Source organism: Aricia agestis, chromosome 4 (assembly GCF_905147365.1).
Source record: "Aricia agestis chromosome 4, ilAriAges1.1, whole genome shotgun sequence".
Classification (NCBI taxonomy): Eukaryota; Metazoa; Arthropoda; class Insecta; order Lepidoptera; family Lycaenidae; genus Aricia; species Aricia agestis.
In genome coordinates, this window is record NC_056409.1 from 3,827,518 (window position 1) to 3,841,446 (window position 13,929).

Here is a 13,929-nt window from a genome sequence, read left to right on the forward strand (position 1 = left end):
TACATTTTGATAACGAATTTCGTCATCGTTTTTTAACGAAAGGGACTTTGGCTACGGCCTCTGTTCTGAATTATTTATATATGTTACGCTCAAAGACCGAAATCGCTCAATGAGCGAAAAAATGGCTCTCAACGCGTTGTGGTCACAGTGTAACAGCCACGACGCGAAATTCGCGTCGTGGCTCTAATGAAAACGGCCACGACGCGTTCTGGCAATCACAAAAAGACCATAACGCGAAATTCGCGTCGTGGCTGATATGCTATTCGTTTTTCTTGATTTTTTTTTTGATTGATTAATCGTCCATAGGTATGTAAGATTATATTTGAATTGGTAATTCAAATATAATCTTACATACCTATGGTACTGTACTGCGCATACTACAAAATATTTTTTCTTTTACTAAATCACTGCATCACGTGTTTATCATTATTATTTATAAAATATCCATAGTTCCATAATATCCGTGCTAATATTATTACTGTCTGTCTGTCTGGCGCAACGTGTTATTGTTTGTTGTTGTTTTTTTTTTTAATATAAGGTAATCTGATCTTATTAAATTATAAAAATGTAGCTTTATTTTTATAATTCAAATATAATACTACTAGTAGATGCCCGCAACTACGTTGCGCCAGACATACAGTAATAATATTAGTAGTCCGTATAGTATGGAATTATGGATATTTTATAAATAGTAATGGATATTATTATTATTATTAATAATGATAAACACGTTATGCAGTGATTCAGTAAAAGAACAAATATTTTGTAGTACGCGTTGTAATCTATATATATATATATATATATATATATATATATATATATATATATATATATATATATATATATATATATATATATATATATATATAACTCAAAGGTGACTGACTGACTGATTGACATAGTGATCTATCAACGCACAGCCCAAACCGCTGGACGGATCGGGCTGAAATTTGGCATGCAGGTAGATGTTATAACGTAGGCATCCGCTAAGAAAGGATTTTGATAAATTCCAACCCCAAGGGGTTCAAATAGGGGATGAAAGTTTGTATATAATAATACTTCTTAACGCGAGCGAAGCCGCGGGTAAAAGCTCGTTCAAATATAATCTTCCATACCTATGGACGATTAATCAATCAAGAACAAATCAAGAAAAACGAATAGCATATCAGCCGACAGCCACGACGCGAATTTCGCGTTATGGTCTTTTTGTGATTGCCAGAACGCGTCGTGGCCGTTTTCATTAGAGCCACGACGCGAATTTCGCGTCGTGGCTGTTTCACTGTGACCACAACGCGTTGTGAGCCATTTTTTCGCTCACTGAGCGATTTCGGTCTTTGAGCGTAACATATATACCAGAATTGTAACACAACTATTTTACTATGTATTAAAAAATATTTTATTACTCTGTCTTATGAAAGTCACGAACGGCGGTCACAAAGTAGCACGTGCTACAAGTTACATCAGGGTTAATCCGGCCCTGTTTACATACGCATTACCAGTGCAGTAAGGCAATATGAACACTTTGAAGGCACTAAAAAACTTGACAAACATAATTTTAAACTGCGAGTACGACATTGCAAGAAACCCGCGCGATAAAATTAAGTTAGCTCTTGAAAAGCTTTTCTGTTGCATAAAATGTAAGTTTGAAGCCGCAAGTATATTAAGGTCAGTTCACATAGAAATGCTACGCGGTACTGCACCGATAAAAAAATCATAACTTTGGGATATTTAACTGACTTTATGATTTTTTTATCGGTGCTACGCTGCAAATCGCGCTGAAGCTCGAAACTCGAGCTCTTGCAATAATTTTTTTTTATTGTACTGACAATCATTTTGAATCGCTTTCGTAAAAAAAATCTGTTTCAATGTGAAGTAACCCTTAGTTTCTTTACTTTTGTCATACATTTTGCACTCGCTTGTACAAGCCATTTGTAACAAAGAGTCTTTATCCTGGCTCACGTGTCCCCCGCCCCGCACTCGGCTCAAATATTAACCTCCACAACCACAGCAATTACTCAACCTTTGTTATTGTTTACTTTATGAATCGTAGAGTAATCTCCGACGCACCGCTGTTACAAACGAGAAAGTTTGTGAGGTGAATGAATGTATGTTTATTGTTTGGTAATTTTAATGAAAAAACTGCGAAACGGATTTAATGACATTTGGTGTGGTAGTAACTGAACCTTTACAATCCTACTAGTCCTACTAATATTATAAAGGCGAAAGTTTGTTTGGATGTATAGATGTATGGATGTGTGGATGTGTGGATGTATGGATGTTTGTTACTCTTTCACGCAAAAACTACTAAACGGATTTTAATGAAACTTTACAATAATATAGCTTATACATCAGAATAACACATAGGCTACAATTTTAACCGACTTTCAAAATGGGGGAGGTGTTATGTTCGTTTTCTTATGTTCAACGATTACTCCGCCGTTTGTTAACCGATTTTCAAAATTTTTCTTTTGGTATATAGGGTATCATCTCAATTTGGTATTATATTTACAAAAGTGGTGATCTGATAAAGGATCCATAAGTAATCGAGGGAACTCCTCAAAATTTATAGGGAAACATGTGGTGACTACGGTTTCGTGAGAAGTATTCTAAGCATATGCTACCAACAAGTAAGATTTTGCACCGAGGTATACCTGGTATACCGTGATTCGGAAGGTGCTGAGAGAACTCCTGATTCTTTATAGATACAAGTTTGGGAGTTTCGGCGTTGTTTTAAGAACGGAAAGCATATGCTACTATGCAAATTACATTCATCATCATCATCATCATCACTACCATATTATACCATGCATCGTCCCATGATTATGAGCCTGTTATTGGTACTTTTCACAGTCTTTTAGATCGAGACTCGAGTTTGTCAAGCGATAATTTAAAGAAATCTATACTTATAATATTATAAACCTGAAGAGTATGTTTGCTTGAACGCGCTTATCTCAGGAACTAAAGATCCGATTTAAAAACTTATTTCTAATTTCAGTGTTACATTGCTCATTTATCGAGTAAGGCTATAGGCTATATATATTATTATCACGCTACGACTAATACGACCGAAGAAACTCAGGAAAATGTGGGAAAAACGGGGGAAATATTAGAAAGGGTTTATCTCACGAACTACTGGAGCAATTTTTATGGCAATATTTGGCACATAATATATAGAGTAGACCACGTGAAGAGAGTATAGCTATTTTTCATGGGAAAATGTGCGGTTTCTGTAAAATTCCTAATTTACGCGGGCGAGGCCGCGCGGGACATCTAGTAACAGATATTTACGGGTTTTTGATAAAAAGATTAAAATCATTTTATTACGTCTTATCCCGAAAAAAATACTTCTCTAACTTGTATCCTGCGAGAGCGAATGAGCTTATTCAGCTGGTACTGGTGCAATTACGTGTTTTAAAGGCTACATTTCATTGCGTGTGCAGTAACCGTTTAGCTTAAGTATACTAACTTACGTTACATATCAAAGTGTCTATCGATGCCTAGTAAATCGATTTTTAAATTGATTACATGTCTCGGAAGTTAAATCGCCCACTCAATACACCATTAACGGTTTGACGACGTCGTGTGGCGGGCGAGGGCGGGCGGCGGCGCGGTGGTCACTTAACACCGACTTTACTGCTAATAGAGGTGTTAACCTGCTTTATAGCTGCTGGTTTCGTAACCACACCTGATAACCATTCACTAGGGCGGCTCTTGACTCGGAGGTCGTGGGTTCGATTCCCGCGTTGGAAACATGTTATTTCCAAGTTTGGTTAGGACAATGCAGGCTGATCACCTGATTGTCTGACAAGTAAGATGATCCATGCGTCGGATGGGCATGTAAAAAGTCGGTCCTGCGCCTGATCTCTCGCCAGTCGTGTCGGTCGTCCGTCCCACTGGGTTATGAGAGTAAAGGAATAGAGAGTGCTCTTGTGTACTGCGCACATACTTGGGCACTATAAAATTACTCCTGCGTAGCTGGCCTGGTTTCAATGAAACCGGCCACCGTCACCGAAACCGGTGTGGGAGCTATTATTATTCACTAGGGCCTAGGCCATTCTTATATTACACTTAAAGAAAAACGCTAAAATTCGGTATTCACAGAGTTAATGGCCATTACAATAATTTTCTCTGAGAAATTAATATTTTTAGTTCCAGACTAGTTTCAAAGTCATGAAAGAATTGTCATTAACGTGAGCCTCGATCCTTTAAATTTATCCTAAAACTACTCAAACTCAAGTAAAAATAATTTATCTTTATCTTACGTATAAAACCATTCTTATCAGAAGAACGCCTTTTATTACGTTCATTTTTATTTAATATTTTATTTTGATTAGCTACGCCGAAGCTCGTACTATTGAAAGTTATAGAGCGCGACAGCCGACAGATACAGCGGCAATATGATTAAAATGTAATATTTTAAAGTACCGTGTTCCACCAATAGAGCACCTTATCTTCTGCAGCGATAAACTATCAGGGTGTTTACTCAAATTACATTCGATAGTTTCGAGAAATGTCAAAATTGAATTTAACAATCGACTTTGCAAGGTACTTAGCGGCTCGTTTTGATTAAAAACTGGGCCATTTAGGGTGGGTTGCACCAGACGCGTGGCTAAAGTTATGGTTATAGTTAAGGCTGAATTTAGCTTTAACTTTAACCTTAACTTTGACCAGAGAAATTGACAGATGACAGCAGTCCAACAAGGTTGTAAATGAACGTGGGCGGGGGCGCTGCTGGTAAAGGAGAACTGTCAAAAATGGCGTTTTTGTATGATGACAGCGTTAGTTTCTTTTTTCGCCACGTGCATTTAAAACCTTGTCGAGCTCTATGGTTATTGTTGAATATGGCGTCTTGATGGCGTCCATTTTTAACTATAACCAAAGATTTGATATTTTGCATTGAAGTTAAAGTTATAGTTACAGTTATAGTTGGTGCAACCGAACCTTAATATCTAAAATCAAAGTAAAAACTTTCGAAAGCAATATTGTGATTAAGTACCCAAGTACCCGTGTCCCGTACATCCGTGATTGATAAATCTTGAATGAGATGACGTCATACCGATGAGACATCGCCACTTCAACTTCTGGTGAAGCGTTCAGAGCGTCTTACACTCCGAAGAGATGAACAAGTGTCAAGTACTGTTACAAAAAATCGGCCAAGTGCGAGTTGGACTCGCCCATGAAGGGTTCCGCAGCAGCAATAAGGTTTACTTTTATGAAATTATAAGGATTTCGATTTATTTTTATGTTTCAGTTGATTTAATGTAAGGTTTACCATTTAATATGACGTATAAAAAACTACTTGCTAGATCTCGTTAAAACCAATGTTCGTTGGAAGTTTTTATAGTAATGGACATCACATATTTCTTTTAGACTAATGCCTCTACTTTAGAAGTTAGAGGGGGGGGACACACATTTTACCACTTTGGAAAAGTCTCTCTCGCAAACCATTCAGGTTAGAAAAAAATGATATTAGTAACCTCAATAGGATTTTTGAAGACCAATCCATAGGTACCCCACACGCATAGGTTAGATATTTTTTTTCAGTTGTTCCTATGGGGACCCCTAAAATTTTTAATATTTTTTTCCATTCTTGTATCAAAATCTTTATGCGGTTCACTGCTTACCAAGATTACATCTGCTTACCAAGTTTCAATAGTATAGTTCTTATAGTTTCGGAGAAAAGTGGCTGTGACATACGGACAGACAGACAGACAGACAGACATACTGACAGACATGACGAATCTATAAGGTTTTTTGCCATTTGGCTACGGAACCCTAAAAATTAAGATTCTTCAATAGGAAGCTATCAAAGAAATTATTAACTTTTTATAAAATAATGTATGCTGTTATTCAACCTTTAATCGGGAATCTACATAGGTCACCCCGGGGGTAAATAAAACAACTTAGTTATACCTTTTTTTTTTTTTATGAAATAAGGGGGCAAACGAGCAAACGGGTCACCTGATGGAAAGGAACTTCCGTCGCCCATGGACACTCGCAGCATCAGAAGAGCTGCAAGTGCGTTGCCGGCCTTTTAAGAGGGAATAGGGTAATAGGGGAGGGTAGGGAAGGGAAGGGAATAGTTGAGGGTAGGGAAGGGAATAGGGTAGGGGTTAGGGGATTGGGCCTCCGGTAAACTCACTCACTCGGCGAAACACAGCGCAAGCGCTGTTTCACGCCGGTTTTCTGTGAGAACGTGGTATTTATCCGGTCGAGCCGGCCCATTCGTGCCGAAGCATGGCTCTCCCACGTATAAAAACCTACCTACGACTCGGACTCTACTTCACACGATAATAATATGAATCTTCCACTTTATATTCTTTGTTGAAAACTGTATTAAAAGCAGTTGTGGTAAGCAAACAAACATCAATATTTTTCTACTATTAAAAAAGAAAAAAGAGATAAACAAAGCTTTGCAAAGGAAATCTATGGAGGTACAATAAAACAATTTGTTAAAAGTATTTTAAAAGACGGGGAACGCGAAGACTTTTAAATAACTGTCTGCATGCGGAACATTTAGAGCCGTATTGTACAGTCGCGCGGGATTGTTCACACATTGTTTATTTTATCGTTTGTCACACAACTCCTCATACAAAGAGTATAAAGTTAAATTAATTTTAATCAGTACTTACGCGTTTATAAAGGATTGGCATTGCGATTTTTTGGAATCTTGCGTCATGCGTGAGTTACAGGGAGATAAAGGGGATGAAATAAGATCCTTGGCCCAGTGCACGTCTAGTGATACTAATGGCCAAAGCCTAGTAATATAAATGCTTGTTTTGAGACACCTCATAAAAAGAACTTGTTATATTACCGATAATATTATAATCCCATGAATTATAAAATTATGTAATATAACTACAAGAGTGTTAAAATACACCGTGTTCTGAACAACAAACCACAACCAAAAGCTTAAGATGATTTTGATAAAGCTTATAGATACATTGTACAATGTACTTAGGTATAACTTTTGAGAAACTTACGGCGTCAATCATAGTTAACTTGCTTTGAGACTAGATAATCTAGGACTATAAGATTTCAAGGCTGTTTGTAAATTGTAAAAAACATAATATTATTGTATTTTATTATCGCGGTTTGTCATTAAATTATCAGGGGCCTTACTCCCGAAACTGATATCGATTTCGATTTTCGATTTCAACGGTTTTCGACACTTTAGACATCTGAAATAGCGCTATTTTAGATGTGTAGAAGCGCTTACATGGGCAACACGAATGGAGCGATCTGGAGTAATTTAGTGGAGCAACATGGGGCAATTTTAATAAATTGCGGCGATGCGAATTGACGAATATCCGTTGGGCTCGTGTATGACAGTATTGCCTAGTAACTAGTGGCTGCTTGTTGCTGCTTGTTGCCGAAAATTGCTTGCTGTAGTCGTGACGTCAAAGTTGACGAGAGTGGAGCAATTTTAGTTGCCTGTATAAGCGTCCCTTAAAGCATGTCCAAAGTGTCAAAAACCGTTTTATATTTACAGAGCGATGATTCAAAGTGTATGTTTTGCTTGTAGTGACTTCATACTCATGGTATACATCGTACACATGATTTCCAGTAGATTTTTTTTTCAACATTAGTAACTTGCAACTCTTTCGTGCATTTCGCGGGTTAAAAAACTGTAATTTGGGGGTTGTGGGGGCCTGGCGCGGCGCGGGGCGGCGCGGGGCGGTGCCGGTATTACAGTTCACAATATTTCGTTATTAGGCGCGCGCGCCCCGGGTGTGCTAATCAGGCCCAGCCAATAGCTGGCTTTATTAAACATTATTTATTACGCTTATTAAACATGATGTATTCTGGAAATGAAACATGACTTTATATAAGGTTAAAGTTGACGACCCTGGCTATTGTGCATTTGTTGGAATTAGCGCATTATATGCCGTCAATTTACCTAATAGCGCGTCACCTACGATAGTTCAAGGTTCGATCGAAACCGAGGCCTTTGTTGGTATGACTGTTTCGTCCTCGAACCTTAACAATGTCAGATGATGATAAATTGGATGAAAGTACAAACAAACCCTTGATTACTGCATTAGTCGTGCAACTAGGCACTAGCCACACGGTTATAACTTATAACTCACAGACTATGTCGTTGTGTGTTATCGCATCCACTGAGATAACTGATTAAGTTTATCGCCAGCCTTTCGCCGTCTCCTCAAAGTAAAAATAACTAGGTAAAAAAGGTTCTTATCTATAATTCATTGCAACCAGCTTAACAATAATTGAGGGTTTCTCTATTTGTCTTGTTCCAGAATGTTCGACGCTACCCTCATCATGTTCTGCATCATCAGCGGCGCGTTCTGCGCGCAGGAGCAGCTGCAGGGCGAACACGAGGAGCTGCGACCCGAGGAGTCACATGCGGGCCCCCTGGAGAAGCGCTCCCCGCACTACGACTTCGGCCTCGGCAAACGCGCCTACAGCTACGTGTCGGAGTATAAACGATTGCCGGTCTACAACTTCGGGTTAGGAAAAAGGTAGGCTATATATTTGCTTATAAATTTCCTAATAAAAGACTCAGAGACGAATCAGGTGTAACACGGGAACTTTTTGTGTGCGTGGACCGTGGTACGCTGGTAAAAAATGTAGTTAAAGTTCGGGTACGCTATGTGATAATATGTCTAATGTTGCATAATTTTTCTCATGCGAGAGAAAAATTATGCAATATTATAACCACGAGTAATGCATTAGAATTTAGAATGCATAAAAATGCATTAATATGCATGTCGCGTAAACTATTATGCGTACACTGTACAGCCGTGTACAGGGTATGTTAAAACAATGCTGCAAAAGATATCTTTCAAACTAAATATGTAGTTTGAATTACAAATTGAAGCCCTATAGGGTTAGATATAATAGCCATAGCCAAATTTTAATGACTACTTAATATCTATATAATTATATAATTTATGTTACGCTCAAAGATCGAAAACGCTTATTGAGCGGAAAAATAGCGCGTTGTGGTTACGGTGAAACATCCACAACGCGAAATTCGTGTTAGGCTCTGAAAAAAACGCGCGCGACGCGCTGTGGCAATCACAGAAAGACCAAATAGCGAAATGCGTGTCGTGGCTCACATGCTATTCGTCTATTCTTTTCTCATCGCGTTGTGGCAATGAAGAAAAGCCATGATGCGTATGGAATATTTATAGCAACGTTAGCTAGGTCAGCTAGTGAAGTTAAAATGTGTTGCAGATCGCGGCCGTACTCGTTCGGTCTGGGGAAGAGGTCAGCTGACGACGACGTGACGGATGAGGTGGCCATCGACGTCGACGCCGCGCTCAACGACGACATCGACACCTACGACGATACGCCAGGTCAGTTTCGATTGATCGAAAGTGATGAAGTCCGGTCACTAGACAGATAGAGTCGATACTCGCGTACGTAAATGTATCTCTTTTGTATGCACGTGTAATGTGTGGAGGATGCCAATTAAAACACACATGAGAAAATAAGCAGCTAAAGATCGAATAATTTCTCTCTATCTTCACCCGAAATACCGCGCATATGCATTATGACAATAATCAAGATAATATACTAGCTGAGCCCGACAGAGGTTGTTAATTCTTAGGTAACTAAAATCTGTAATAACTAATAAAAAAAATCATTATCATAATCTAATAATTATTTATTTGCAGAAAGAAATTTACAATAGGTGTTATAATAATGATAAACGTGGTTCAGTATTTCTGCCTAGGCATGCAAAAACCAATTTAAATTAAATTAGGTAATATTATATTTTATAACCTTGTTATTTTGTACATTTTTAATCACATTTTCTTCAACGATTATAATATTGAAGGTTTACAAAAACATAATATTTTGTGATGTAAACCACGTGTAAAGTGTACTTAAACGTATATATAATATTATGTAACCACGCCGCGACCTCCGAAGGAGAATTCCGACTAAACCACGTAGTTTATAATGCTAATTAATAAGTATACAAAATGGAAATTTATCACAATATATTAATAGAGCTTACACCAGAACTATGAAATATGAAACTACGACATCATTAGCGAGTGTCACCGCTATTTTCGAATAACATTTAGCACTGGAACAGGTGGTAATAACGAAAATTGTAATGAATACTAGAGCGCTCGCTCGTTCCACATTTGAGACAATAATTATTACTCTTAGCACCTACTTAGCAGTATTTCAAACGTAGATTGCATTAGTTTCGCGCGTCCATTTTAGACACGTTTCATATTTTCTACAATATTATATTACGTTATTCTTTTGTTGGCGACTCAAAATACTTGATGCAAACTCGATATGAACCGAGTGGACCGAAGAATGATAACATTAGAAAATAATATTTATCCACCCTGAAAGGTTTCACTTTTTAACCCCCGACAAAAAAGAGGGGTGTTATAAGTTTGACGTGTATGTCTGTCGGTCTGTCTGTCTGTCTATCTGTGGCATCGTAGCATCGAAACGGGTCCAGGACCGATTTTGATCTAGTTTTTTTTTTTGTTTGAAAGCTGACTTAATTGAGAGTGTTCTTAGCTATAGTTCATCATCATCAGCCGGCTCCGTGCTGAAAAATCGCGGTTCATCTGGTTCGTGAAGGGCCGATTAGCAACTGGCAGTCGTTTGGTGGGCTTTGTAGATTTTAGTAACTGCGAAGACATAGTAAAAGACTATTAGTCATAACTTTCTGATTTAAGTATAATGTTTTTCTCAGAATTTTCTTTAGTTTTGTAAAATTTTTTCTCGCAGATATTCATTCAATTTTATCGTATAGGTTTATTAGGTTTATTCTTTGAAATTGTAACAAAAAACTATATTGACGGCGGAAAGAATGATAATATAAAAGGAAGTAAAGTAGACGAACTGTGCCAAAGCGTCTTGAGCATAAATCTAACAGCGTAAAAGCTTACAATATTACAAAATAATGATAGAAATCGTTCCGTCGTTAGGAGATCTATCGTACGTATTTTAAAAACTTCTTATGCGTGATCTACATAAGTGGCTCAAATTATTAAGGGTTTATTTAGATGCGGATTTATTATGAGCGGATCACAAGTATTCCAGATATAAGATAAAGTAAAGAATTTTATATGTACAAAAATTGTGCAGATAATATCTGCATATTATGCATTTTGTAACAAACAAACTTTGGATATTGTAAAAACTACATACTTATTAAGTACAACAAACACTATTTGTTGTTTGTTACTTAAATGAAGTAAAAGCTTTATATCTAGAATCTAGACGTTCAAAACTACATAAACACTCGTATGAAACATCTGTTAAAAAAAAATATCATTCATACTAGATGATGCCCGCAACTCTGTTGCGCCAAAACATTTTTTCGGAACAAAAGGTATCCTATGTCCTTTCCCGGGACTGCCAAATTTCAGCAAAATCGGTTCAGCGGTTACGGCGTGAAGAGGTAACAGATAGACAGACAGACACACTTTCGCATTTATAATATTAGTATGGATTATTCACGTTACTTCCTTTCAACAGGATTCGAAGTGAAGCGCGCTCGGCCGTACAGCTTCGGCCTGGGGAAGCGGTTCGATAACGACGAGCAGGAGAAGCGCGCCCGCATGTACGACTTCGGCCTCGGCAAGCGGCCCTACCTCTACAACTTCGGCCTGGGCAAGCGCGCACGACAGTATGACTTCGGCCTTGGGAAACGGTAAGTTAAGGCGAGGCCTTGATAATTTGGCTGTAGTGATATCGATTTTTCTCAGCAATTACTAAAGCTAAGAAATTAAAGTTCATTGTCAGTATTCATCATGTCTTTGTCTTTGAATTACCCATAGCATAACATGATTGGTCAACTTTTATAACACAGTATAATCAATCAAAAAGACCTCTGTAAAAAAGGGACTCTAATTTTGCCAAGAGAGGAGAGTGATTTAAGCTTTCAAAATTTGTACAAAGATTTGTTCAAGCATACAATTTAATTTGCCCATAGCTTATTTGAAATATATTTATGGTTTTTAAATTACGCGACAAAAACCATTTTGTCCCTTACGCTCTTTCCATTTCTTGTTTTCTATGAGAGGCCGGCCCGGCCTCTCATGGAAAACAAGCAATCTAAAACATATCCAACACGTTTTTTATTTTAACGCGGCGTCATCTTAATGCTTGAGCATTTTCCTGTTCAGCAAACTTCCTTAGTTTGCCAAAATTATCGTGTGAAAATAAAATTGATAAAGGGAGTAGAGAGGTAGAATTTCGTATATTTCCCTTCAAATGAGGACTCGCACGTCACCTATCGGGCAATAGCCCTCTATTGCTCGATAGGTGACGTGCGAGTCCTTAATAATAGTTCTATTAAAATCAAACTCAAGCTATAATTTGAAATAATAAAAGTTTAGACACTTGCTCTACATATACTGACTCTATACTTTTAGCCAACAAACTGACTATTAAAGTACAAAGGGCACATTGGTCTAGAATTGCTTAGATCAGTGTCAATTGCGCGTAAGGTTTTCATGACGCATAATGTAGACAGCTGTCAGGGCCGGTTTTAGCGCTACCAGCGCCCTGGGCGAGATTTTTCTGCGCCCAGGGTGTTGATAGTGCTGAAAAAATTTGGCGCCCCTTTTGTTTGCCTTTAGCGCCCCTGTTTGTCCGGCGCCATGAGCGGTTGCCCCCCCAATGCCGCTACTGACAGCTGCACAATTACGACGCTTCAATGACATCGCCCAACGTGCAAAGTATAACATGCGGCGGCGTTTCCAGGTACAGCAAGTTCAACTTCGGCCTGGGCAAGCGGCAGCGCGACCTGCACCGGTTCAGCTTCGGCCTCGGCAAGCGGTCACCCGCCGACGACGACGACCTCGACGTTTAAACGCACACGACACGATCACTCGCGGGGAATATGTTTTTTTTTCGACGAGGATTTTTTTAACGTAGCCCTAAAGCCGAAGGATAAGAAATAGAAACGACAAAATAACATTTTGAGAAACAATTTCAAGTTAATTAAACTGTAGCGGTATTTTTCATTTCGATGTTATTTCTTATTTAAACTCGTTCCTCGTGAGTTTTCACTTTAGATATCAATTAATTGTAAGCTAGCGAACGTAATTCCTTGAATATGTGATAACATTTCGTTCATTGATTTGATATTTCGTTGTGTTTAGATCAAAATGGCGGAAGACACAATTTTATAGTTACGACTAAGTATTAGCCATAACAGAGGAACTCATACGAGCAAAACAAAAGAAAAAGCCTTTTAATTAAAATAGATATTTTGTTAGTTAACGCAAACTGTAATAAAGTAACTTTTTTCAACGGTTAAATCTTGTAATTAATGCCCTCTTGCCTAAAATAAAATAGTATTTTCATTCATTGTTGTAATAAATTTAAAAAGTGTAAATTATTGTTGAAATATTTAAATTTATGTATATTTAATTAAGTAAGATAGAGTACGTTTATCAATCGTCTATTCATAGAACTACGAAGCTGTATTTCTGATCATTTTACGAAACATCGATTCAGCTTTTCGAGCTTTGCAACACGTAGCTTCTAGCTGAAAGAAAAGTTCTATCATCTATATGCAGGTAGTAACAAAACTAAGTGATAATACTTTAGTTGTGTTCCTAGTAGAGAGTTCACTATGAAAGTAGCAGCACTGAAAGACCATTTTTTTCACTTTTGTATGGGCAAGCGCCCGAGCGTCACGAGTATTTTCATACAAAAGTGAAAAAAATATTGGCCTTCCAGCGCTGCTACTTTCACAGTAAACTCTCTGCGAGCAACACGTACACACCCTAAAGTATTATCACTCAGTTTTGTTACACCCTGTATACTTGCTTGAAAGTTCATATTTATTTATCGAGTTTCTATAACAACATATTTACTTACATCGTTTTACACTATTCTATTCATTTATACCAAAAGTACCCACCTACTGCGGGGCTAAAATGGTCGCTTTGAAGAATCATGATATGAATC

General features: G+C 37.8%; 1 protein-coding gene across 1 annotated transcript in view; it reads left to right on the top strand.

Annotated features, from left to right (window-relative positions):
- LOC121726497 (helicostatins) overlaps positions 1-13,347 on the top strand; it is a 58,801-nt gene extending 45,454 nt beyond the window's left edge. Inside the window, exons 2-5 of the mRNA XM_042113881.1 lie at positions 8,262-8,483; positions 9,202-9,323; positions 11,485-11,659; positions 12,715-13,347. Of these exons, the coding sequence (XP_041969815.1) occupies positions 8,262-8,483; positions 9,202-9,323; positions 11,485-11,659; positions 12,715-12,823 (628 nt within the window). The 3' untranslated portion in view covers positions 12,824-13,347. The remainder of the gene's footprint in view (positions 1-8,261; positions 8,484-9,201; positions 9,324-11,484; positions 11,660-12,714) is intronic.
- The last annotated feature ends 582 nt before the right edge of the window (positions 13,348-13,929 follow it).